General features: G+C 40.8%; 1 protein-coding gene across 1 annotated transcript in view; it reads left to right on the forward strand.

Annotated features, from left to right (window-relative positions):
* Positions 1–24,447, forward strand: part of LOC146821651 (uncharacterized) — a 2,850,214-nt gene that overhangs the window by 1,956,465 nt on the left and 869,302 nt on the right. Inside the window, exon 7 of the mRNA XM_085609890.1 lies at positions 17,494–17,538. Within this exon, the coding sequence (XP_085466016.1) occupies positions 17,494–17,538 (45 nt within the window). The remainder of the gene's footprint in view (positions 1–17,493; positions 17,539–24,447) is intronic.

A 24,447-nucleotide genomic window follows, 5' to 3' on the forward strand; every position in this document is an offset into this window, starting at 1 on the left:
CTTCTTCCTGAATAAAAGTGAGATTATGCTGCATACTTGTTCATATTTTAAGTAGTTCGCACAGACACAATGTTTTAAAAACAATAAGGTTCCTAATACCCGCCTTCTCTGAACAGTTAGCTTGCTGCCCCATCCCCTTCCTCCCTATCCTCTGTTGTGTGAATCCATGGACTAGCCTCCTCCCTCCTGCCATGCATGGTCTGATGTGCTGCCACTGCCCTCAATTTAGTATGATGTACCAGTCCACTCCTCCTGCCCTCCATTGCCCAATTCTATGCCCCATCATTGACCTCCTGCTTAAACTCTGTGCTTAGCTTGCTGCCCCTATTCTCCTTCCCCCTGCCCTCCGATGTCTTTGTGCATGCCCCTGCTCCATCCTTTTTGCCCACCATGTCCCATGGACCTGCCACTCCTATCTACTCTGAGTGTTCTGTTGAGCTGCCACTCCCCTCCCACCTGCCTAGCATTGTCAGATGACTGTAACCTGTCCCTGCCACCTCCACCCTGCCTGTCCACATGCCATGCCCCTATCCTCTTCCTCCTGTCCTACATGGTCCATTGTACTGCCACACCCTTCTGCCCTCCCTGGTCTGTTGTGCTGCAACTGCTCCTCCTGCCTGCCCCGTGTGGTCTGTTGTGAGGTCCCTTCCCCTGAACTTTCTTGTCTGTGCACAGGTCCTGACCCTCCCTTCTATCCTCCATCGTCCTTTGTGCATGCCCCTCCACCCTCCTTCTTGCCCATCATAGCCATTGTGCTGCCACTAACCCTCCCACTTGCCATGCATGGTCTTCTGTGGTGCCATGGCCTCTCCCACCTTCCCTGTGTGGTCAGTTAGCTGCCCCTGACCCCCTCCCACCTTCCCTCCATGGTCTGTGTGTATGCCATCACAGTCTCACTGTTGCTCTTCATGGTGTGTCTTGCTTCTAGTGCCCATCCTGCCTGACCTCCATGGCTATCTTGCTGCTCCTGCCCTGCCCCCTTGCCCCCAGCCCTACTCCCTCCCTCCTGGCTTGTCTGTTCCATTGTAATGCCCCTGATCCGTCCCTCCTGCCCTTTATGGTCTGTTATGCTGCAGCTTTCTCTCCTGTCTGTCCATTATGGTCAGCTAGCTACCATTGCCTCTTGCCCCTCTGTTCTCTGTTGTCCATGTGCATGGTCCTGTCCCCTCCCTCTTGCTTTCTATGGATTGTTGTGCTGCACTCCCGTCCTGCATGCCCTGTGTGGTGTATTGTGCTGCTGCAAACCCTGATGCCTGCCCTGCAGGGTCAGTTTGGTGCACCTCTCCATGTCCCTCCTGTCCTCTGTTATCCAAGTCCATGTCCCTATCCCATTTCCTTCCATGATCCAATGTACCATACTTGCGAACATTTTGAACTTGGTAAGAGGGAGATTTTGAAAAAAAACTGGGGTATTGATTTTCCCCTTTGAGTTACATTGAAAAAGAGGATATTGTAGACAGGAGACAGATCAAATAAAGCCCATTTGAGCTTAAAAACATTGGACGTTTCCTGGCTGAATCGGGTCTGTTGGCATGTATGGTTGTACTACCATTGCCTCTTCCTTCTGCCCACAATGGTCTATTACATTGCCACAGCCTTGAAGGAGGGTATATTTTGTATCACAGGGGGCCCCTGGCCCGTTCTGTCCACACCTGAAGTATGAGACCCTTGTCCTTGCCCTGCCAGCTGCATTTGTAGGCCGTATTAAATTGACCAGCGGGTCCTGTGTTGCTATATAATTATCCTGAGACATCCTTACCACTCAGCCAGCATAAAACCCCTGTGTAGGCCCTTCTGTTCAATATGTAGGCCTCTTTGTTAAATTGACCATAGCTCTGCAATTTTAGTGTATAGCAGTCTGAAGGCAGGTCTGCGAGGCCTTCTGATCCAAACTAGTAGCCCCCACCCTACCCGAGTGCTCCGTGCTCGGTATCAAAGTTCAACATCCCCCTGAAGCTGTCGACATACAGTAGGCTGCATCCTGGACTGGTACTTGCTTCCTGGGCAGGTTTCCCGCTTTTAAGGAAGTGGCAACCGCAGAGCGTCAAGTTAGGAGAACTGAGGAGATTTTATACATGAATATATTGAATTCCCGTACAATACCCATTATTTTCTGCTTGCTCTATGGAACTTACGATAAGCGATTGGCCTGAGAGACTGACCTTTTCACCCAGTCCATTGTCAGCATTAAGTGGGTAAATGACGAAATGTCTGGTAAAATCTGCAGACGAAGCTTTTGGGTAGCATACGTAGGTAGATGTAGCGTGCAAAGGAGCCCACAAAATGATATAAAAAGGGAGCACCCACAGATATCGACGGACTACCTCGCCGTCTGTATGTAGGTTAACAGGCAGTGCAGGTTTTCCTCAAGAGCTGGGAGCTCTTGTCTTCCTTTGCTTAAAATGTCTTGCTCTGCTTTGCTTGAAGTATCTTATTCTATTTTACCTATATGAAATGTCATGTTATGTTTAACCATTGTTCTCTTTACTTTTGCATTTAAAAGATTTTGTATTGTAATTGCAGGAATGCTTGCTCTAAGAGTAAACGTGAGTGTTCCTAGGTAACATTTTCCTTGGTGTAACTTGTTTCTCATGATGCATTTATAGATGTGTTTTCTCTCTCTCTCTGTCAGTACATTAATTGAGATACAGAGAATATTATGACAGCTGTATGATTATCTGGATTCTGTATTTTGTACTTTATGTCTCTATTTTGCGGTTTCTTTGAAGTTGCATCTTCTCATTAAACTGCCATTGTATTCTGCCTCCAATTCCATGTCTCATATGTCTGTTTTCTTCATTTTTGGAGCAAGCGTTCCTAGGCACCCCGGCTCAAATTAAGGTGCCCCTTTTGTCCCTGACTCACTCTCCTGCTCAGTTCTGTGGTGGCTCCCGGGGATCTGGGGACCACCCCTAGCTTCCTTGACCCGTAATAGATCTTCCCTCCAACAGCCTCTCTTGCAAGTCCTGTATTGTTGGTTTGTTGCCCCTGCCCCCCTTTCCACTGCCCTCCATAGTCTGTTGTGCTTCCACGGCCCTTCCTGCCTGCTCAGTGTGGTTAAATTGTTGCCTTTGCACCCTCCTACCTGCCTTCAATTTTCAGAGTCCGTGCCCCTGGCCTCTGCCTCTCAACAGTATCCTAATGAACAACTAGATTGCTAACATTCTATATTTATTACAAAAGTGTGGAACGCCTGACATCATCTTGATGTAATCAAAACTGTAATACCTAGAGCATTTCCTTTAGAAATTACATATATGAGAGGGTCTTATTGGCATCAAAATTATGGTTAGTGCTCTAAAAGACTAAAATAAGGACATATTTTCTGAGTTTTCAAATAGCGACAAAGCACTTTTAAATTATTTGTTATCTTTATGTTTTTTTATCCAGTTGACCACTTGATTAAATGTTGCACTTAGGGGAGAGGATGTGGTGTTACTTCCAGAACTGCAGACTTTGCAACTGGGGAACCAGGTTGAAGTTTCTGCTTCAGCTCGACATTCTGTGATTCTGGTCAAATCACTTAGTCTCCCCATGTCTACAACCAAAATGAATTTGTTCTTGTGTGATGTAACCAATGCTCATGTAAAGCACTCCAATACCTGACAAGTCTGCACTATATAACACTGCAAAAACACAAAATAATAAGTGTTTTGCACACTTCTGTCATTGGGCTATATTTGGGCTACATCTGGGTGATTTTGGGCTACATTTGGGCTCTTTTGTCTCCGGTGGCCATCTTGGGAGATTTATTTGTTATGAAGTTTCCTAATTTCCTCATGTACTGCAGTCTCCTCAGTAGGAAATGCTTTCAGTTTTTTACTTTGATTCCATCATGAAGGTATTCAGATATGTCACACATTTGCCATAAATTCTGAATGTTAGCACTCTAGTTGCTCATTAGATCACTGTAGTAAAACTACTGCACCATGGAAGTCTGCTCCTGGTATTAAAAGTGAATGTTTCAGTCTGCATGTCAGAATTTTTTAATGAAATAGAAGAGGATTTGAGAAGTCACTCAAAATGTGCCCTCATTTTCTTTCTTCAGCATTAATCATAATTTCTATGGCAAAATGAACCTCCTCATTGTGTTCCTTTTTAAATTAAATGTTTTAAGTGTTACCAGTTTATTCCAATCAAGATGGCTTCAGGTGTGCCATACTTTTGTCATAATGAAGACAGTAAGCGCTCTAGTTGTTTTTAAGAACATTCTGGGACATTCTGTCATTGGGCTATACTTGGGCTACATCTGGGTGATATTTGGGCTACATTTGGGCTCTTTTGTCTCTGGTGGCCATCTTGGGAGACTTATTTGTTATGAAGTTTCCTAATTTCCTCATTTACTGCAGTCTCCTCAGTAGGAAATACTTTCAGTTTTTTACTTTGATTCCATCAAGAAGGCATTCAGATGTGTCACACATTTGCCATACATTCAGAATGTTAGCACTCTTTTTGCTCATTAGATCACTGTAGTAAAGCTACTGCTCACCAGGGAAAACTGCTGCTGGTATTGAAAGTGCATGTTTCAGTCTGCATGTCAGAATTTTTTAATGAAATAGAAGAGGATTTGAGAAGTCACTCAAAATGTGCCCTAATTTTTCTTTCTGCAGCACTAATCATACTTTTTATGGAAAAATGAACCCCCTCATTTTGTTCCTTTTTAAATTAAATGTTTTAAGAGTTACCACTTTAATCCAAGCAAGATGGCTTCAGGTGTGCCATACGTTTATCATAAGTAGGACTGTTAGCGCTCTAGTAGTTCTTTGGAACACTCTGGGAAGCTGCAGTAGAACACAAAGGAATCAACTGACAGTCTCTGCCCTTGTTGGATGTACATGTTTTACTGAGAATGTCAGACTTCATTCTCACATGACTGAGAAAGATAATGTGAATTTACAGAAAATAAGATCTCAGTTTAGCCTATAGATCACCTTCCAAACCTCTGTGGTAAAAGCATGAGAAAATATTTTTCTATCAATCATGATATCCCAGCAGAAGGCTTTTTCACATGGTGAAATCACCTTAGAACATACCACAATTCCTAAAATGAGTATGGTACCATCAACAAATGATTTATAATGTAACTAAAGTCTTAAAACCTTCTATTAACTGCAATGCTTTTTAATGAGGTGCTATCATGTATATTGGTCCCAAGATGGCTGCCAACACTTCTTGGATGAAGTGCTGACAGCCAATCAGATCTCAGGATGAGATGTGTGGTTAGGCTCCGCCCACATATATATATGCTTTTAAATGCTATTTTCTCAGGAAATACTGAACAGATTTACACCAGACCTGCAAAAGGCACTTCCTTGACCTTATGGCTACCTCTCTGCCAAATTTCAAGTAATTCTGTTCAGCCGTTCGGGCTGTAGCTGTGTCTAAAGGTCCTATGGAAAAATGCATGGGGAAAACGTGTTTTGGGACCCCCCTTTTTTCTCGGCCCCTGCTTGACGAATCCCCCCGAGACTTTCAGGGTAGGAGCGGAGGGTAGCGCCCCACCTATTTTGAAAATTTCGCGAGGATTCGTCGACCGGCGCAAAAGTTATTCCAAATAGAATGTTGCGGATTTCCTATGGAAACAGGGTCCTAACTATAACTACCTACTGGCGACCGCCAGTAGGTAATATATATTTACACACAGATATTCCCCTAATGTGGAGTCCATGTAAAAAGTTATTAACGCATTTTAGAATTAAATTAAAAATGTGTGCTTTTTTAATATTGAATTCTATTTATTTATATTTTTAACTATTTTAAGTAATTTAACTTAATTTAACATGATTTCCTATGGGGTTTTATTTTAAGGTCCTGCATTCATTATTTTCTACGGGAGGGTGGTGCTAGACTTACTACTGGTTTCTTAATAGTAATGTATACTTTTAAGTTACTGTCAATCACCTTTTTCAGGAGTTGGAGGCATTTAAGTTCTTTTTGAGTACATTTACCATTGTTTTTTGCGACAACCAAAGTAGTAAAGCTACTCAAAAGGCTAAGAGTAAATTACACAAGTAAGTTTACTCACAAGTGTAAGTTACCTTTGTGAACAGCCCTGTCAGTGAGGAAAGGGGGATAGGGTTCAGGCCTGGACTGACTGTCTTTTCCACCGGGCAATTCCCCATTAAGCTGAAGCCTTCTAGAGTCTGGGTGCCGCTGCTGGAGCCTCTGTCGCTTTCTCCAGCTTCCTCGGGTATTGCAGCAAGCACGAGGGGAGGAAGGCTCTAGCAGATTGAGGGAGGAAAGAGGGGGAAGGAAAAAGAGATGAGTGGGGAGAAGGGAGCTGGAGTGTTTGAACATTTTTGCAAGGATTTCTTTCGATTTCCAATGTGGCCCAGGGTTCATTGTGCACATAGGTCATATCTGAGACCTATAGAGCCAGAAAGCATTCTGTGGTAGCCTATACCAATAGTTATTGTCTGCAAAGAAAGCATTATTGCACTCTTTTACGGTACTGTCCTTGCTTTTCCTGTGATATCTTCTCCAAGCGTTCAGTGTCATACAGCACTAAACACATACAACCAATAAATAAAATAATCCGTGTTGCACTTTTTTAGCAAAATCTTAAGATTAATTTCCGAATTTTCCTCAAAAACAACTCACAACAGATAACTGCAAGGACTAAAATAACTTACTCAGGGGAGTTGAAGATCTGAAACCAAAAACAACCTTTACTAAAAGTCACACAAATTCACTGTTAAGCTGTAAACAAATCACTGTATGTTAGTTTTGACCTGCTTTTGCACACCCGTTTACAGTACAAGGGACTGCTGACCTGTGTATGCCATGGAAATAAATGTGAAACACTGTTGTCTTAAGAAGGAAACTGCTCAAATTGACACTTAAACAACAACTCCACCACTCAAACACAACATTGTTTTAAGCACGTATTAATGTTCCACACCCACGTTACCAATGTAGCACTTTCCTTTCCATACAACGGATTCGCATTGCAAGACCCGGGTTACATTTCTACATACCTTGCTGCGGACTACTGTTGTGCACCATTTATTTCTTTATACAGTTTTCAAATAGGTTCAGAAACACCAATGCTTCTACGAAAACATGTGCACATTAAAATATGTTTACTCACCTTGTGCTAATCACGCTGAAACATTCCTCTGCGGAGCATCACTGAATTTTCTCAGTGAAATATTGGTGATTTTTACTATCCATGTGAAAATGAAACATTGGTGTGAGAGATTTTTACTAGGCAGCTTAGGACACAGCTCCCTTCCTCTCTGTAAACAAAACTGCCAGTACCATCCACAGCAGATGCTGTAAAGATGAGACTCTACTCAGTACCGCATGGTCCCTTTACTTCCTATGGTGCATGTTCCCGGAAGTATTAAAACGTAGATTTCTGTTGCGACCAATGGTAGCATACCTGCCAACCTGAACAACAAGTACTGGCCACCCTGGAGACCAGACTGGAGGAGGGGCCATTGTACTCTGTGCCAGGAGGAAGTGTTGGGATGGCCAACCAAAAGGATCACTAAGTGAAATCGCCTGGGAGGGAACCAGGTGTCCAAAGGATGGACAATTAACCAATGAAAAGGCAGCCTTTTTCGATTGCCAGAACAAAGAACCAATGGCAATCGATGGGCTTGGTTAAAGCCCATATTGCACATACATTAGGTCTTGCAGACAGCGCATGCGCGCTGGCTAGGCTGAACCTAAAAACAGGCCTTTCAATGTTAATGGGAAATCTCCATTAATATGGCATCAAAAGATTGGGTAAGTCTTGTGGAGGAAGAAGAGACATCCACATGCCAGGTATGGATCATACGTATTTATTGTATATTATGTCCATGCGATGCATGAGCAGCTGTTGCTCTGCCAGCCGGGCTCCAACTGACTTCAACGGAATTCCACTACTCTGGCTGGAACATGGGAGAAGGTTGCATTCCACATTCCCTAACCATGTACAACGTTACACATCATTACAGGGAAGAAATTGTACAAATATTGCAACATTATAACATATCCCCTTTCCTTATTACATATAAACTATTATTCAGAAAAAAAGATTAACAAACAAATTAACAGTAGAAAGAAGACCTCAAATAATCAAGTGAGCTCATAGTCGTCAAGATACCCAGTGGGATGACGAGCTCTCCTTGCCCTTGTTCCCTGCACATTAGGATTGAAATAATTCAAATCACTAGGACTAAGGAATTCGTTTGTGCACTGGGATTGCCCCAAGGAGAGGGAGTCAAATTATTGTCTGACAGCATAAAAGCACTGTTCGTAGACTGATCATCCTCTTTCTTACTGGCTTCACATGAACCCCTCTCTGATACAATGCCACACTTCCATAGTTCCACCGTACACCATTTTCCAACACCACAGCATGGCGCAGAACATGCAACACTTTGAATGGTCCTCTAAATTTGGATAATTCACTAACACATCTGCCACTCTGGAACTTCACCCAATCACCCTGATAAATGTGTTGGGGACCACTTTCCTGTTGAGACTTTTCTTGACTGGTCACAAGACGTATGATTTCTTTCATCTTAGCAGGAACCAAATTTGTCCCTGGCAACCTACCACGCATCAATACAAAAGGTGTCTTACCAGTCATCCCATGTGCACTTGAGTGATTCGCCCGCAACATTTCCGACACCATCCCACTAACATCCTTTCAATTTGAATGGCACCTTTAACCATGCAATTTGCCTTCTCAACCATTCCATTCCCTTTAGGATTGTAGAGTGAGGTGTGTTATGCTTAATACAAGATGTCTCCAAAAGCTCTTAAATTTCCTGCGAAGTTAACTGCGTACCATTATCTGTAATAAGGACAAATGACAAACCTTCCTCACTCAGTCCCCTCTTAACTCATACATTGGACCAATGAAGTATACACAGATGACCCGACCAGGATCAGCTATGCATTGCAAATCTATACGCATTCCAACTCTAAACCGCTTCTCACTCTTCTTACACACAGCACACTTCTCCACCCGCTTATCTACCTCAGCATCCATTCCGGGCCACCACCAATCTACGCGCAATTTTTTCTTTGTCCTGGTTTTGCCCAAATGCCCTTCATGTGCTAACTCAACAAGTTTGCTTCTCAAACCTTGGGGATGAATACACTGATCACCTCTCCTCAACAAATTTGCACCATACACAGATAACTCATCTAATAATTTAAGGTACAGCCTGACAGAGAAGGACACAGCCCTCTCTCTTCTACTTCCTTGCAAAACCATGTGCTTCACTTCTTTCAGTGTAACATCAGATTCCATTTTTTTCAATCCAATCTTGTTTAGTGAAAGTATTAGTTTCTATCCCACTCAAAACATCCTGAATGGAAGTCACAGCCCCTTCAACTTCCCTTGCTCTGACAGCTGGACCTTCCACTTTCTGCCATTCTAAAGACAACCTCGATAAACAATCAGCTTGAGTGTTCTTCCATCCCTGGATGTGTTCCACCCAGTAGCAGCATTCTTGTAACCGGGCAGCCAACCCAGCAAGTCTAGCTGAACATTTTCTCATACCACCCGGCATCAACACCTTTACCAAAGGTTTATGGTCTGACCTTAACAAAAATTTGGAACCCCAGAAATAAGTTCTGAAGTACTCACAACCCTAAGCTGCTGCTTGCATCTCCCGCTCAATAACAGAATAATTCCTTTCAGAAATTGTTCGAGTCCTAGATGTGAACGCCACTGTTTTTTCTTGCTTGCCGTGAATTTGTGCCAATACAGCACCTATACCGGTGGCGCTGGCATCTACAGTAAGAATAGACTTCAATTTAGTGTCAAATGGTGTAAGAACACCAGCCTCACAGATTTCTTTTTATATCAATTCAAATGAATTCTGCTGATCTTATGCCCTGTCATAATTAGTACCTTTCTTCAAAAGTACTCTTAGTGCTTCAGTTTTCTCAGAAATGTTATGCATTAATTTTGAGTAATATTCTACAACGCCTAAGAATGACCTACATTTTTTCTTTATCATTAGGTGTATGAGCTAACTTGATAGCATCTATAAGGTTCTATTTTGGCCTGACACCTTCTGCAGATATTTCATATTCTAAATGCTTTACCCCGTCCACGTAAAATGTGCACTTCTCACTTATCCTATGGAGAGTCTGTCTAAGAACCAAGTTGTGCTGTTTAACTGTATCCCCAAAAATAAGTAAGTCGTCCTGAAAGTACATAATATTTGTCATGTTTTTGAACTTGCATTATAAGTGTGCAAATTACTGTAGGTTTGTAGGGGTCACTTCATAAGATGGCTCACAATATCAATGGGGTGCGAGTCATCAAAACTGAAGAAATGGAATGAGCCTTGTGAGGAGTTTGTGTCAAAAGACAGTAGAAACAGTCCCAAATAAGTACATGAATATGTATGGGTCACTGTCCAATGAAAAATGGTGGAAGGAATAGGCAAATCCACTACCGAAGTTGGGAGACACTTTAAAATGGCCTTTGACGTATGCATCGTACGTTGCACTGTATGCGCGATTGTGAGGAAAAAGCTTGTTTTGAGGGTGTATGCGATTACCGTGGTCAAATGCACACGATGATGCACAGCTGAATCACGCACATAACTGTGCATAAGCGGGATATGTACAGTACTCACCCCTAGAATTAAAGAAAGGGGAGAAATGTCTTCATAGGTGACGTCCTCCGTGGCACTGTAATCTGTTTGTAGATTGCATGGTTGTAGCTGGTCCTCGCAGCTCCTCGCACGCTGGGTTCTCGGCTACTGGCAATCGCAGGAGTCAGCTGGCAAGTCGTCGCCAAAATCCTGTGGCGGAAGAAGAGACATCAACATACCAGGTATGAAGCATACGTATTTATTGTATATTAATGTCTCCGAGATGCATGAGCAGCTGCCCCTCCGCCAGCCCGGCTCCAACTGACTTCACTAGAACTCCACTGGGCTCCACCAGGCTGGAACCTGGAGCATGGGAGAGGGTTGCATTCCACATTCCCCAACCAGGTACAACATTACACATCATTTCAGGGAAGAAATTATACATACATTGCAACAGTATAACAGTAAGTTTAATCAGCACTTGTTTACTTTACTTTTAGGCTGATAAAATTCTCAGTATGCTTATCTACTACAAACTTGCGTTTATCATATGTGCAGCGCTTTAAATGGCAAAAAATAAATGCAGGTACTCTTAAAATGAGCTATGAGTGTAGCAAGTGGGTGGGGCTAGGGGCGGGGCTAAGGACAAGACATAAGACACTTCTACTATGTGGCCGAATACTTATATATTCTTGAGTGCGCACTCACAGAAACAAGCAGCAATGCTCACACAAAGCATTCCAAGAATGTCCTTTAAAATACCTCCCTAGTGTCTGGATTCCCTCCCTCTTTCACTTGCTTTTCTCTCACACACACACACAAACATGCGCGCACAAGCAGGCAAACACCCAGACACACAAAAGACAGACACTCACACAAAAGACTCAGGTGGGATAAAGGCCATTTTACACCCGTTTTCTCCCATGGCTTTCTTAATTGCTGCTGTCAGCGGGATACCTGGATTCGAGTGTGTGCACAAATGCACACCATGGTGTGAATGTGATTGACAGCATAGGGCCTGAATGGACCCTGCTCTGTCAAACACAGCGTCGTAGTGAACACAGGACATTATGCAGATGAGCCCTGCTGAATTGTTTAAAGGTGGCTCAGCTTGGGCTAGAGGTGCTTTGGCTGTCGGACAGCCTCGTTCGTGTGCGTGAGCCAAAGCAACAATGACCCTACCTTTGATGAGTAGCAGTACTCTCCTTGGCAGCAGAGAAGTGCCGGTACTCAGAGCGATAAAAATGAGAAGTGCCGGTACCCAGTACCGGTGAGTACCGGCCCATTTAAAGCACTGCGTATGTGTACTTTTTAAACTTAAACTTTTGCATATTTCAATGTAAAATGTGTTATTGTTTGCAACTGAAAAATCCACTATTGCAGCTATGTTATGATCGATTACGGAAATCTTTTGTGATGTGACTCAAAAGAATTTGTCTTGAGTGACAGGTGAGTACAGGAAATGGAAGCTAGTAAAAAAAAAAGGTATATTTTTTCTGTAGTTCTTCTGAAAATAATATATTGCCAATAGTTTTAAATCCTCCTGTGTGGCGAGGTATTTCCCCCATTCCTGCAAATGTATTATGTAGAAGTTCAGTTTGACAGTTTTATTAAATTAGCCAATATTTTAGTCACAAGAAATTTCCTGCTATTCCTCGACATGGCCTCCAGCACATTCTATTTGTAATATTGAACTGTGAAATCCATTTGTTTGGGTAAACAGAAGCATATTGTTCAGTGTGTTAGTTTGTGTATTTTCCATGAGGTTCTACCTTTACATATATCAGGTTCAAAATGCAACCTTTATACAGAGCAGAATCCAAAACCTAATAAAATATGAAAAGCGAAATTGCCAATATAGATGTAAATTCAACCCCTCGCATATTGTGCTATCGACCAAACAAACCCTATGTTCACATTTTTCGTTTTTCCTCTTTTTTTTTTTTTCTCACTATTTGTTCCAGCACACACAAACAAGAAGGGTAAATACAAAACCAGTTATATATCATTGATTTAATACGTGATTTGTCTAGTAATGTAAATTTTGACTAAAACGCGCCTAAACCTTTGAGTATATTCTCGAACTTCTGTGCTCCTATGCCAGTGGTACTGGGACCATTTTGGAGTGGGGGTGCTAACCACTAGCATCACCTCAATAAATACAATGTGGTTTTAAAAATCGAGCTGTTAAAAGTGAGTGTACTAATTCTCTCTTTACCTCTTACTAGCTATAAATTAACTATTTAATACCTTTTCTCTCACATTAACAACTATTTTAACGTCAAAGTAGTGTAATCATTGCTATAGAAAAACAAAATTTACTCAAAGACAGACATTTTTCCCAGTACCTTGCATACAACTCTTAGTGTGCGCATTTTTGCCACTACTAGCGAGGTCGCCCTCCATCTGTTCCTGTGTGCCTGGAGTGATATCACCCCTATATCCTCTGTGTTGTGAAAACATGCTAAAGTAGCAGAGTAAGAACACTGGCCCACTGAAACATTTGAGTGTACCCCTGATTTCTGAACAGTAGGATCCCAGCCTAGGACAGAAGCAGAGTACAGATAAGCGCTCTGTGGGGCCTTGTATCTCCAACAGGGGACATTGGGCAATAAGGGGTTCTTTGCGCTTTTCCACTTTCATCAGGGACCAGTACCTGCCATGCAGTATTTTAAGGTGAGTAAATTTGTCTTGCCTCTCTCATGCCTTTATCACCTTTATCGTGGGAGGTCATTAATTTGACTTGTGACCTAGTCGTCTTCTTCATAGTTAAAGGATAGTGGTAAGTTCCAATGAGTACACAGATTCAGAAGGTATTGAATAAAGATCAGGCGAAATATTGTTGTAAAGGCCAGTAATTACACCTTTATAGCACCTTCATTTAGAGATGCAAATCCATATGGGTGCGGGGATACTGGTAGTTCATGGTTTGCCCATAGCACCCATAATATAAAAATTATCTTTTTGCCTGAGTGAATGTTGTCCTATTGTATGAAACATGTGAATCAAGTCTGTTTCGCAGTTGGGATCTTTCTTTTACAGCCTAGAGTGGGGCAGAATAGCATAAGTCAGCAGAACATATAATTTGAGATAGTTGATGCACCAGATGGTACAGCTCCATTGTCACTAATCTGAGGCCTCCATGTGAGTTTATAGTACTTGGGAAAGTAATTGTTGATGCCAATAGGACAGGAGCAGCTTTCATTATTATAAATGGCGTGAATGAAGGTTTGTGTCAATTGGGCAGAAACTTGACAGCGCATTTTCAGGCTCTAAGATGATTAAGTGATAGAATTTTCCTCTCCATAATTAATAATAGGTTGAGTGTCTGTCGGGTGTAGTATCTTTGGCTCACATGCCGTATCTCCTCCTGTAATTTAGCCTGCTCAAGTCTGTTCTCGCGCCTAGTGGCAGCTGAGTCTTACATCTGCCCTATAATGGGTGTCTTTACATGCCGCCCACTGGGAAGACATAGCTCTTGTTTTCTGCTTGGAATTATGGAGCTGCGTTGCCCAGATCTTTGACTAATAGCCCAGGAGAAGATCCATAATACCTCCTTCCACAATTGAATGACATTACAAATCAGGAAATGTGTTGTTTAATATTAAAAGTTAATCTATTCTGGAACACCAATAGTGTACACACAACACACAGGTTTACACCATGTTTCTAGTATTAGAAACTACCCAAGGACCCTTAAAAATGTGCATCAATAATATTCTACTAACACACCATATTTTTTGCATTAGTTACATCACATAGTCCTGTTTCATCTAGGATGGTGTCCAGCGCCAGGATCCAGTCACCTCATATAATTAAGCCAGTAGAGCCAGATACTGTCAGTAATCTCTAGGGGGTATAGAAAAAAGATGCTCTCGAATAGTTGAAGGCCACATATGCAGCCCTTTCACCAGCATACTTGTTTAATACTACTGCGTGCTGCAAAATGGAATTGAAATCTCTAAGGATCTCGAAAGAAAATGTGCCCCCCGATCCTCAAATCTTCTGACATGCCTGGAGCCCAGGTAGATTTCAAAGAAACTTGTGCTTTATCGCCTTCTGGATAGACAGTCAAAGACAAGATATCAACCTTCTTATTTTCTAAAAATAATAAACACCGTCGAAAACATTCAACAAATGTGTGGGAATTGATAGTTTACAGCCCTTTGGGTGAGGAGTTATGCTTTCTCCATTTAGGTTTTTTAATTGAATAGCAACCAGATCATGACCTTCGTAGGTGGGAATTCTCATACTTGGAGTTATCTGCATATGTGACCACACATTAGTCTATGTGATCCTGGATGCTCAACATCTGTACCCGTCACTAAGGGCCTCATTATGAATAGCCTGGTAATCTGTGTAAAAACAGATTTTCAGGCCTGAATAGGGATTACAAATTGTGCAGATTGATTGCCACTAGTACATTGTTTTAATGTTCATATTCGCCAGGAAAAGCTCTTGAAATCTTCTAGGGGAAAAGGACAAAAGAAGGAAGACCTCTGAAAATCAGGTGCACAAACTCTGATCATACCCATCATGTCTCATTTCACCTTCCCCAAGTCAGAATCATTTGTTAATACTGATCCTGAAACCTACCACTGACTGCAGTATCGCTCTTTCTCTGGAGGAATTATTGTACTAAAATACAGAGCTACTTCTAATAATGCCCTAAATTCTCGAGGCTCACTGTCGAATTTTTGGAGGATCAAGATATACATATCAGGAAAGTCATCAACTATTCCTTCTCAGAAAATCACATGTAAGATGTCTTATAAATTCCTGCTGTCTTCTGCCAGGAGGTAATTTTAGATCACTACCTAGATGTTACGGATTCCACACTCTCTCTTTGCTTTGAGGGACCACCTCCTGGTGAAGGGAAGACCCAATGATTATGCTACCGATAACCAGTACGCCAATGGGGATAACATGCCAGTGACCAAAAGTAGCTGTTAAGGGTCCAAATTTATTTTCAAAGAAACCAATGTGCGGTACGACCTGGTCCCACTCTTTTTGATACGTTATGGATTTTTTGGGAAGCTGAGAGGGAGGCTGATATTCTTTGCTTCTCTCTCTCCCCCCCTATTGATATTTTCAAATATGGTTCAACTCCTGGCAGCACAGTCTTTTTTTCATGCCGTCCCTCTACCTCAAACCTTTACACCATCTGCAATAGATCATCACCATCATCTCTCCATTTCTCTTAATCAATGCCCTTGAATTTGTCACTACAAATTCTGTTACACTAGCAATTATTTCCAACTCATCATTAATCGTATTCCTTTTGTCACAATCATAATGCAGTCTAGACAAACAATCTGGCATAACATTATTTTTGCCAGGTACAAATTTGACCGTAAAAAACACTCTTGCCATCTGGCAAAACAAAAGTGGCATTCCAACTTCCACCATGAGAAAGCATCCCTACAAGTGGTGTATGATCAGTTCTCAAAACAAACCAAGAGTCTAAATGTAATTTCAGAAATGTCCATTGCCCCATACAAGCACCAGCAACTCTTTTTCTATAGCTGCATACCTCCTCTTTTCATCATTGAAAGAACAAGAGGTAAGCACCACATTCAATATATCTTTGCCACACTTTTGAAATAAGACTCCCTCCATACCGTACAGACTAGTATCCACAGTGATGATACATTGTTTGTTCATGCACAAGGGTTTTAAAGTGGGTGCTTCTGCAATTTCACTCTTGATTAGATCAAAAGCTTCTTGTTGAGCATCAGTCCAAATAAATGTTTACATTTTTCCGGGTAAGTTCTGCGAGAGGTTCAATCTTCAGGACAAAGTTCTTTATAAACGTAATTTTGTACTCACGCAAACCTGCAAATGAAAGGAGTTTCTCTATTTTGTCAAGAGCATGGGCTTTTACAATTGCATCCACCAAATAGTTTTTAGAATCACTCCTTCACCTGACAATGCGTGCCTCAAATGCTCCACAGACTCATAAAATAATTTTCATTTATTCTCCTTCAAAGTTAAGCCATTCTTTTCCAGCACTTCACAAACCTTGTTTATGTGCTACATATGCCCCTTTTCATTTCTTGAAAAATGAGATTATCGTCTTGAAAACTTTCAACAAGTCCTTCCATCTCATTAAATAAATGGAACATTGCTTTTTCACAAACAGTTACCATAGAGGCTATCCGTAGAATTATTCCCCTGAATTGGAATAACCCCTGTGGTGTACGAAATGCAGTGAGATGATGAAAATCCTCCTTAAACTCAATTTGATGGCACCTAAGATCTAAAGTTGAGAAGATCTTTGCTCCGTCCAGCATGCATACAACTTCATTTATATTGGGTAGCGGATGACAATCCACTACAATGTTGGCATTCAATGCTCTAAGGTTAATGCATAGTCTCAAACTGTTATCCGCTTTGCGTGTCAGATCGTCCACACTTGTTGTAAAGATCAAGTAGTCCAAAGGTGCTGAGGAACAAGGTCAAACAGCAACTGACTGCTACGTACAGAACAATGATGCATCAGAGCTCCTCGTCCCAGAACTCTTAGAGAGCGCCAAATGTACACAATTCAAAAGAGAGCATACAAACATTGAACTAATAACAAAATTACCCAAATGCAACAGGGTATTCCCTTTGAAGCTTCTCACTCTCAGTGAGCACATGCTGCTACTCTAAAAATAAGGTTGGAGTAAAAATGTATATTTTCCCAGATTAATGTAAAAGTATTTCTCAAATGCAAAAAAAAATTCCCTGTGAAAAAACAGGATAAAAAAGGAGCCAGCCCTAATGTTTCAAGGGACCACAGGTGCTTGTGGACAGTTTATCATTGTAACATGGTTTGGGAGTTTACTATGACACAAGTCTTCTCCAACGCCCTGCTGTTTGACACATGAATGTGTGAATATGTATGTGCCCGCTTTACTCTTGGTCTCAATCCTGCCTTCTGTACATTCTTTCATAGATGGTGATGATGATGAAGATGAAGACGACTCAAGCGAGGAAACAGGTCTGTATTTTTTCTCTGTTTTTTAGACATTGGTCATTATTTTACACCTTCTTTCGGATGCCCTCCCCATTTAAGATTGCATGCATACTATGCTTCCTTTGTTATGAGATCTAGTATTCTGTTAAGTATGCTAACCTATTTAAAAAGGAGTTATTTGTCAGTTTATTATTGTAATTGTTAGCTTGAAAAGTAAACATGCAGAGCTCTCCCAATAAAGTATTCTGTATTAGGAGACAGTTTGTAAATATATTATTTATGTTTGTATTATTACATTATTTATGTGTTTGTGTCCTATATTTGAACAAGTTGTGCCCCTGCTCTAATTACAAGCGATTGCAACCTCTGCTTCTAAGCCTTCCGTCACACCAGTTTTGTGTTATTAACCCAGGCATATCCTTGCCACCCTCGGTCTCTGTGATCATGATGTTAATGCAAGAACTGAAAGCATGTATAGTTTTGAGAGCCCCAATTGCTTTCCATAGTTTATAATGCTTTCCCATAACCAGTAGCAGCTCCTGGAGAATATGTGATGTTATAACGCGATCAAAATGATCGCGGTATGTAACATCGCAGTTTTTACAACGCAAGTCGTTACAACGACTTGCGCTGGAGGGCGCTGGACTTAGTAAGATGTAGTAAGATTTACTATTCCAACACCAGTCTACGTACAGTAGGGAAGGTGTTGGAATAGTAAATCTTACTATTCCTTAGGTTATAGCGCCCTCCAGTCGATATAACGCTTGCGTTGTTATGGCAGCGTTCTAAATGCATTGCGGTGTAATCACCGCGATGTAAAGGATGTTTCCCCTCCTGGAGGGAGTGCTGCCTGGCGGTGACGCAGGGTGGGGGAGGGGCAGGGGTTTTATGTATTTAATTGTATACTTACCTCCGTTCGGCCATAATCTGGAGTTTACTACCCCCCCCCCCCCCCCCGCCGCTCTGCGTCATCGCCCGGCAGCACTCCCTCCAGGAGCCGCTACTGCCCATAACCCTTCATCAGCAAGTACGAGGATGTTAAAGGGTTAAGGTTTGAGCAGTTAGTCACCCTTTCAGCATTATTAGTGGTTGAATGGTGAGTGATGTCACATTCGCAACCCCTGACATTTGGTGAATTGACATCCGTTGTGCAAAGCTGAATTGTCACAAATCTTGCTTTAGGCCTTAAGGTCTATGATTAGTCAAGGGGAAGTTACAAACTCCATGTTACTGCAGTGTAGTAGATATGGCGGTCATGCAAAAGGAACAGGGAAGAGTAAAGTTTTGTGCAACAGGACTGTTTGTCAGGTAGTGCCCATTTTCGTAGATGGCATGTGCCTATGGGGAGCTGAATTCCAGTGAGCAAGAGGAGTATGACTGCTTGTTTTCCTGTGAATCACCTTCTATCATTTTTGTTTTATTTGCGGTGCTGTGCCTTTTAAAGTTTCTGGAAATTATGACGTTGGTTCCAATGTTGTATCTTTTTTTTTTTTTTTTTTTTACATTGTATCTGTGTTTTTTGCTGCATGGTCAGTGAATTACCCTTTACTATAACAGAAATTTTATAACGTCCAGGATAAGATGCCTTTTTCTAGTTTTAGGGATGCACTATTAAACAAATTGTCAATGCCATGGTGGATAAACCTAATTATTTTCATCATAATCACGCAACTTACTGTAGTGGCTACAGAAATCCTGCATTGGAACACTCTTGCATGAAAGATTAGGCTTAAATGATCTACTCCTCTTGCATTGATTTACCTCGATCATGGGCTTATGCTATAACGCAGAAATGTATAATTGCAGAACATAGCTCATTGATGTAATTGATTTACCGGGCATTGTTCTTTTTGACTTTTGTACTGAATGATGCTTTGTTTCATATCATCAGTGTGCATCAAACTAGGTTGGAATATAAGTAAAGAGTTTGCCAATTAGACTAATGGCATTAGCGAAGATCTCATCAAAATGTCTATGTGAGACTTGTCTTTTACAAAAGACTCTGAACATTTATGTATGTTAAAGATCTACAGTTTGGCTACCCCATTGTTTTGTATTAGTAATTCTCAACTTTAATTACAAATCTGAATCTAACAGTGAAGTAAGAATGTCCTAGGTTTAGATTTATATGTCGTTATTGAGAGATGTGTGAGTATTTGGTAGAATATTCTGATGATGGTTGGATATGTAGACTCTGCAATGTAGGACTTGTAAAGGCTACTCATATCCTAGCTCTTAGTAATTTATTCCTCATGATTGTAAATCTCACTTAAAACCATTGCCATTCAGGTTTTCTGTCATATGGTACTGCATCCTCTCATGGTAATAAAATACCATACTTAGCGGATTTGGAAAACATTCAGGCAACACACCCTGTTGGATATTGACTTTTCTAGATCTCTACAGAGAATTTTAGTTTATATAGCTTTGTTAGCTTAGGTAGAACCACATGTCATTAATTGTTCAGAAAAGTTTAATAAATACTGGGTGCAAGTGGGCTTTGTGTCAGCCTCCACATCCCTTTGCTATCCAACAAGACATGGTATTTTGAGGATAGATCCATCCTCTAAAATGTGGCCCCATTAGGTTTTTTGATGATTGGCCATCAAGTCAACCTTTTTGTACTGCAGATCCGCCATGGTATACAGCTTGTAATTCCAAGCCAGTGTGTGTTCTTTGATATATTTACTTTGCTTAGACAATGACATTATGACTTGTATGTTTAGGAAATGCATGCTGCTTTTATGCCATAAGCTGATTTAAAGACATGGGTATGCACTAATCACCATTTTGTGTTCATTTGTTTTACTTTGCTGTCATGATAAAATCTTGGACTTATGGATTTTTTGTTAAAAAAGTAAAAAGAATACGGACACATAGTGTATCTGAATGAAGCAACCAAAATACTAACCCTTTGTCAAATGTATCTGCTATGCAGTATATTGCAGTGTATTCCCTTCAAACTCACGTCTTACATTCTAACTCCTCTTCAAAATACTCCTCTTTGAGGGAAGCCCTTACCTCTGCTAATGCAATGGATCCAACACCATGGTTCTACATCATTGTAGCCCATGGTATTATGGGGTTTACTTTCTAGGCCAGCTAGAGGCATTACACACAAGGCCGCCCAACTATTACAAAACATTTATCCTAAATAAAAGGCAGACCTCTAGGCTTTGCCTTCTTATTACGCTTTATATTATGAATATACATTGTTTTATTGGTTATAAGTGTGTCTAAGTGACTGTGCTTTTTTCTCATTGCTAGATGGCAGGTTGGACCAAATACAGATATGAAAGAATTTATTTAGAGGGGATTGGTATCTCCCTCTCAATATGCCCTTATTTTATGAACAGAATGTGGGAATTTGGAATTGTGCACTGTTATGTTTTTCTATGTTATGCTATTTGTATTTGTCAAATTTACAGAGGGTATCCAAGTGCTGAAAAGCAGGAGTGGTGTGTACTGAGCCAGGGATGTGACTAGGTGAACAGCCATGTCTTTCGTTTTGTTGTGAATTAAGGATATGAGAGAAGGTAGCTTTGATGTGCAGAGATAAGTCGTTCCAGGCTTTAGAATGAAGGAAGTAGAAGGCATAGCCTCCGAATCTAGTTTTGCGTATGCCTGAGATGTGTGCAATTAGGAGTCCGGTGGAATGGAGGTTTGTGGCAGTATCTATGTGGAAATGATTGCTATTTGTTAGATCTGCCATCTTCTGGTTTGGTTTCCCCAGACTTTTTGCCTTCTGATCCCCTGTTTCTGACTGGGTGCTGAACTTCACTTTTGCTGGCTTTAGGACTCTGTGCATGTTTTCATTGCTGACTAGTGCTAAAGTGCATGTGCTCCGTGTCTAAAATGTAATAGCCTTTGGTTTCTTCATGATTGGCATATTTGATATACTGATAAGTCCCTAGTACAGATCACTACTACATGTCTCCAGGGCCTGTAAATCAAATGCTACTAGAGTGCCTGAAGCACTGATTTTGCCACCCACATGTAACCGCTTAAACCTGTCTCAGGCCTGCCACTGCAGAGTCTGTGTGTGTTGTTTTAAATTTCCATTTCAACCTGGCAAGTTCACCTACTTGCCAGGCCCAGACCTTCCTTTTTATTCCATATAAGTCACCCCCCTAAGGCAGGCCCTAGGTAGACCCATGGGCAGGGTGCAGTGTATTTAGACAGTAGGACTGGTCCTTTAGAGGTTTTACATGTCCTGGTAGTGAAACACTGCTCAATTAGTTTTTCACTACAACAAGGCTTATATCTCTCATAGGTTAGCATTGTAGCTGCCTTGTAACACTTTGCAAATTTAACTTCCAATTGTGAATAGATAGGAAGAGTAGGTTTGGTGTCTCTGGACTCCCAATTTAAAAACACATCTTATAGTGAAGTTGGTTTTAAATTGCAGCTCTGAAAATGCCACTTTTAGGAAGTTGTAACAACAAGAAAGGGTATGGCCCCTAATCAGTAAGGCCGGACCAATATACAATTAACCAACAGAAAAGCCGCCAATACTGATGCTCCCTCAAATTTCACATTTAAACCAGCAACCAGACCACCAATACACTCTGATGGGAAACATTTGAATTTTTTTATTATTCTTTATCAAATATCATTAAGCCATATCTTAATTATTGTTTTTTTATATTGAAAAGACATTTGTTCTTTAGAGATATCAACATTACACATAAAATGTGAGTTAAACATACACTGAAGACAACACAACAACACAGAGACAAAAGAATTGTGATACATTTTCAATCAAAAATCTTTTTCAATCAAAATATTTTTAACAATAAGCCATTAATCTTTACAGCTCATGTTCTCTACAAATTTTAGATCTTCCGGTTTATATTAATCTATCCCTCTGAAACTTATTTAAATGCAACACATTTCTGTTTTCTTCATTCAGAGGTAAATTTCCAAATGGTGGACCAACTGTGCTCACTTTAAAAATTGTAATCTATATACACCTAGTTAGTAGCGAGCATCATGCGGTCTGCTTGTTTTCATAGACACCTATTTGGTATAGACTAACGAACAGTCAACGCGTTTCGAACCCTTGGGACATAAATGTCAGGTTCTCCTCAGGATGCTTGCTACTGACTAGGTGTATATAGATTAAACATTTAAAAGTGAGCACAGTTGGTCCACCATTTGGAAATTTACCTCTGAATGAAAAAAACAGAAATGTGTTGCATTTAAATAAGTTTCAGAGGGATAGATTAATGTAAACCGGAAGATCTAAAATTTGTAGAAAACATGAGATGTACAGATTAATGGCTTATTGTTAAAAAACATTTTGATTGAAAAAGTTTTTTGATTGAAAATGTATCACAATTTTTTTTATCTCTGTGTTAAGTGTTGTTGTGTTGTCTTCAATGTATGTTTAACTCACATGTTATGTGTAATGTTGATATCTCTAAAAATCAAATGTCTTTTTAATATAAAAAAATAATAAATAAGATATGGCTTAAAGATATTTGATAAAGAAAAATAAAAAAATTCAAATTTTTCCCATCCAGAGTGTATTGGTGGTCTGGTTGCTGGTTTAAATGTGGAGAAAGATTTTTCTGAGTTTTAGGTCCACAATTTTGTAATAGACTTCCTTACTCCTAGTTAATTACCTCTTAATTACCTCTTCATCTTAAGGGACACTTTAATTAGCTGCCTGTTCTACTAACTGTTAGCTTTCAATTTGCCTTCTTTTTCTTCCAGGCCTATTGTATTTTGTCCTGTCTTGTGTATATGGTTCTAGAAAAAAGATGCCCCAGGGCAATAGATGTTGCTCATAAATAAAGTAATCAATATATCTTTATATAATTAATAAAAAACATTTCCAAATGCTCTAATCCTGCACACTAAAAACATTAGAACATAGCTGACATAAAAAGAGCATACATGTTAAAACATGCATATTTAAAATATTGGTTTCAAAAACGTACAAATCAAAGGCTATGTATCGTGACATACATCTCGCTAAAAACGTAGGTAGGCCCCCAAGGTTAATGAAGTGATTGATGTGCTGTTGAATGTTGCTATGGCTTAAGACAGAGTAGTATTTCAGATTACTGTGTTTTCCAGCCACTCTTGCTGTCGAGTGTTGCTGTGACTTAAGACCGAGTGGCATTTCAGAGTAATGTATTTTCCAGCCACTCTTGCCTTTGAAATATGCATCGTATCTCAATTTAATTATAAAACAGACATGATAGTGATGCGAGGGGGCCTCAGGAACTCGCCGGGGTGGTATCGGAGTCCCCAAAGGAGACTAGAGTATGTGAAGTGGTGTTTTGAATGATTCCTCACAAATCACATGCACATTTCGCGGGCCTCACTGATGGAATGTGAATCACTGACCATCTCACAATACACATAGTTAAAAGCAAAAATGCCAGTTGCAGTGCATAAGATAACAGATGATGTGAACTGGAGCCCAGTCCAAATGGAGTGTGTTCAACCAAGTACACAGACTTCGTGGAAAAAAGGTGGCCAGCCGGAAGATGCCTGATAGATGTATTAGTCAAGGTGGGCTAAGTTGTTCAATGTTCTCTCAAACACCTGCATACATTTCATGAATGCCCAAAGCCAGAAACTGTGGTCTTAAAAGAGTCTGTCTCTCTTTCAGCAAGGCATGGCAAATGCAGGTAATGTACACAAGTGTTTCCTTGCAGGATAGGCAGACCCTGCATAGGTCACTTAGACAACCTCTTTCTTGTTCAGGTAAACAGTCCAAAGTGGGTGGGGATCCGAGCCTATATCGAATGAGTTGTCTGACATGCGTTGGCGTATATGTTTGTGACCGGATGTGGTCCCAGTTTGATATAGCTTCCTAGAACCAACCAGGCGTGCGAGCGTGAAGACGTTTTTTGTTTGTCAGCAAGTCATGATAATCTGCTGCACCATTTTGGTAATTATCCTTTTGAAATTAGCAAA

The sequence above is a fragment of the Triturus cristatus genome, chromosome 6 (assembly GCF_964204655.1).
Source record: "Triturus cristatus chromosome 6, aTriCri1.1, whole genome shotgun sequence".
Lineage (NCBI taxonomy): Eukaryota > Metazoa > Chordata > Amphibia > Caudata > Salamandridae > Triturus > Triturus cristatus.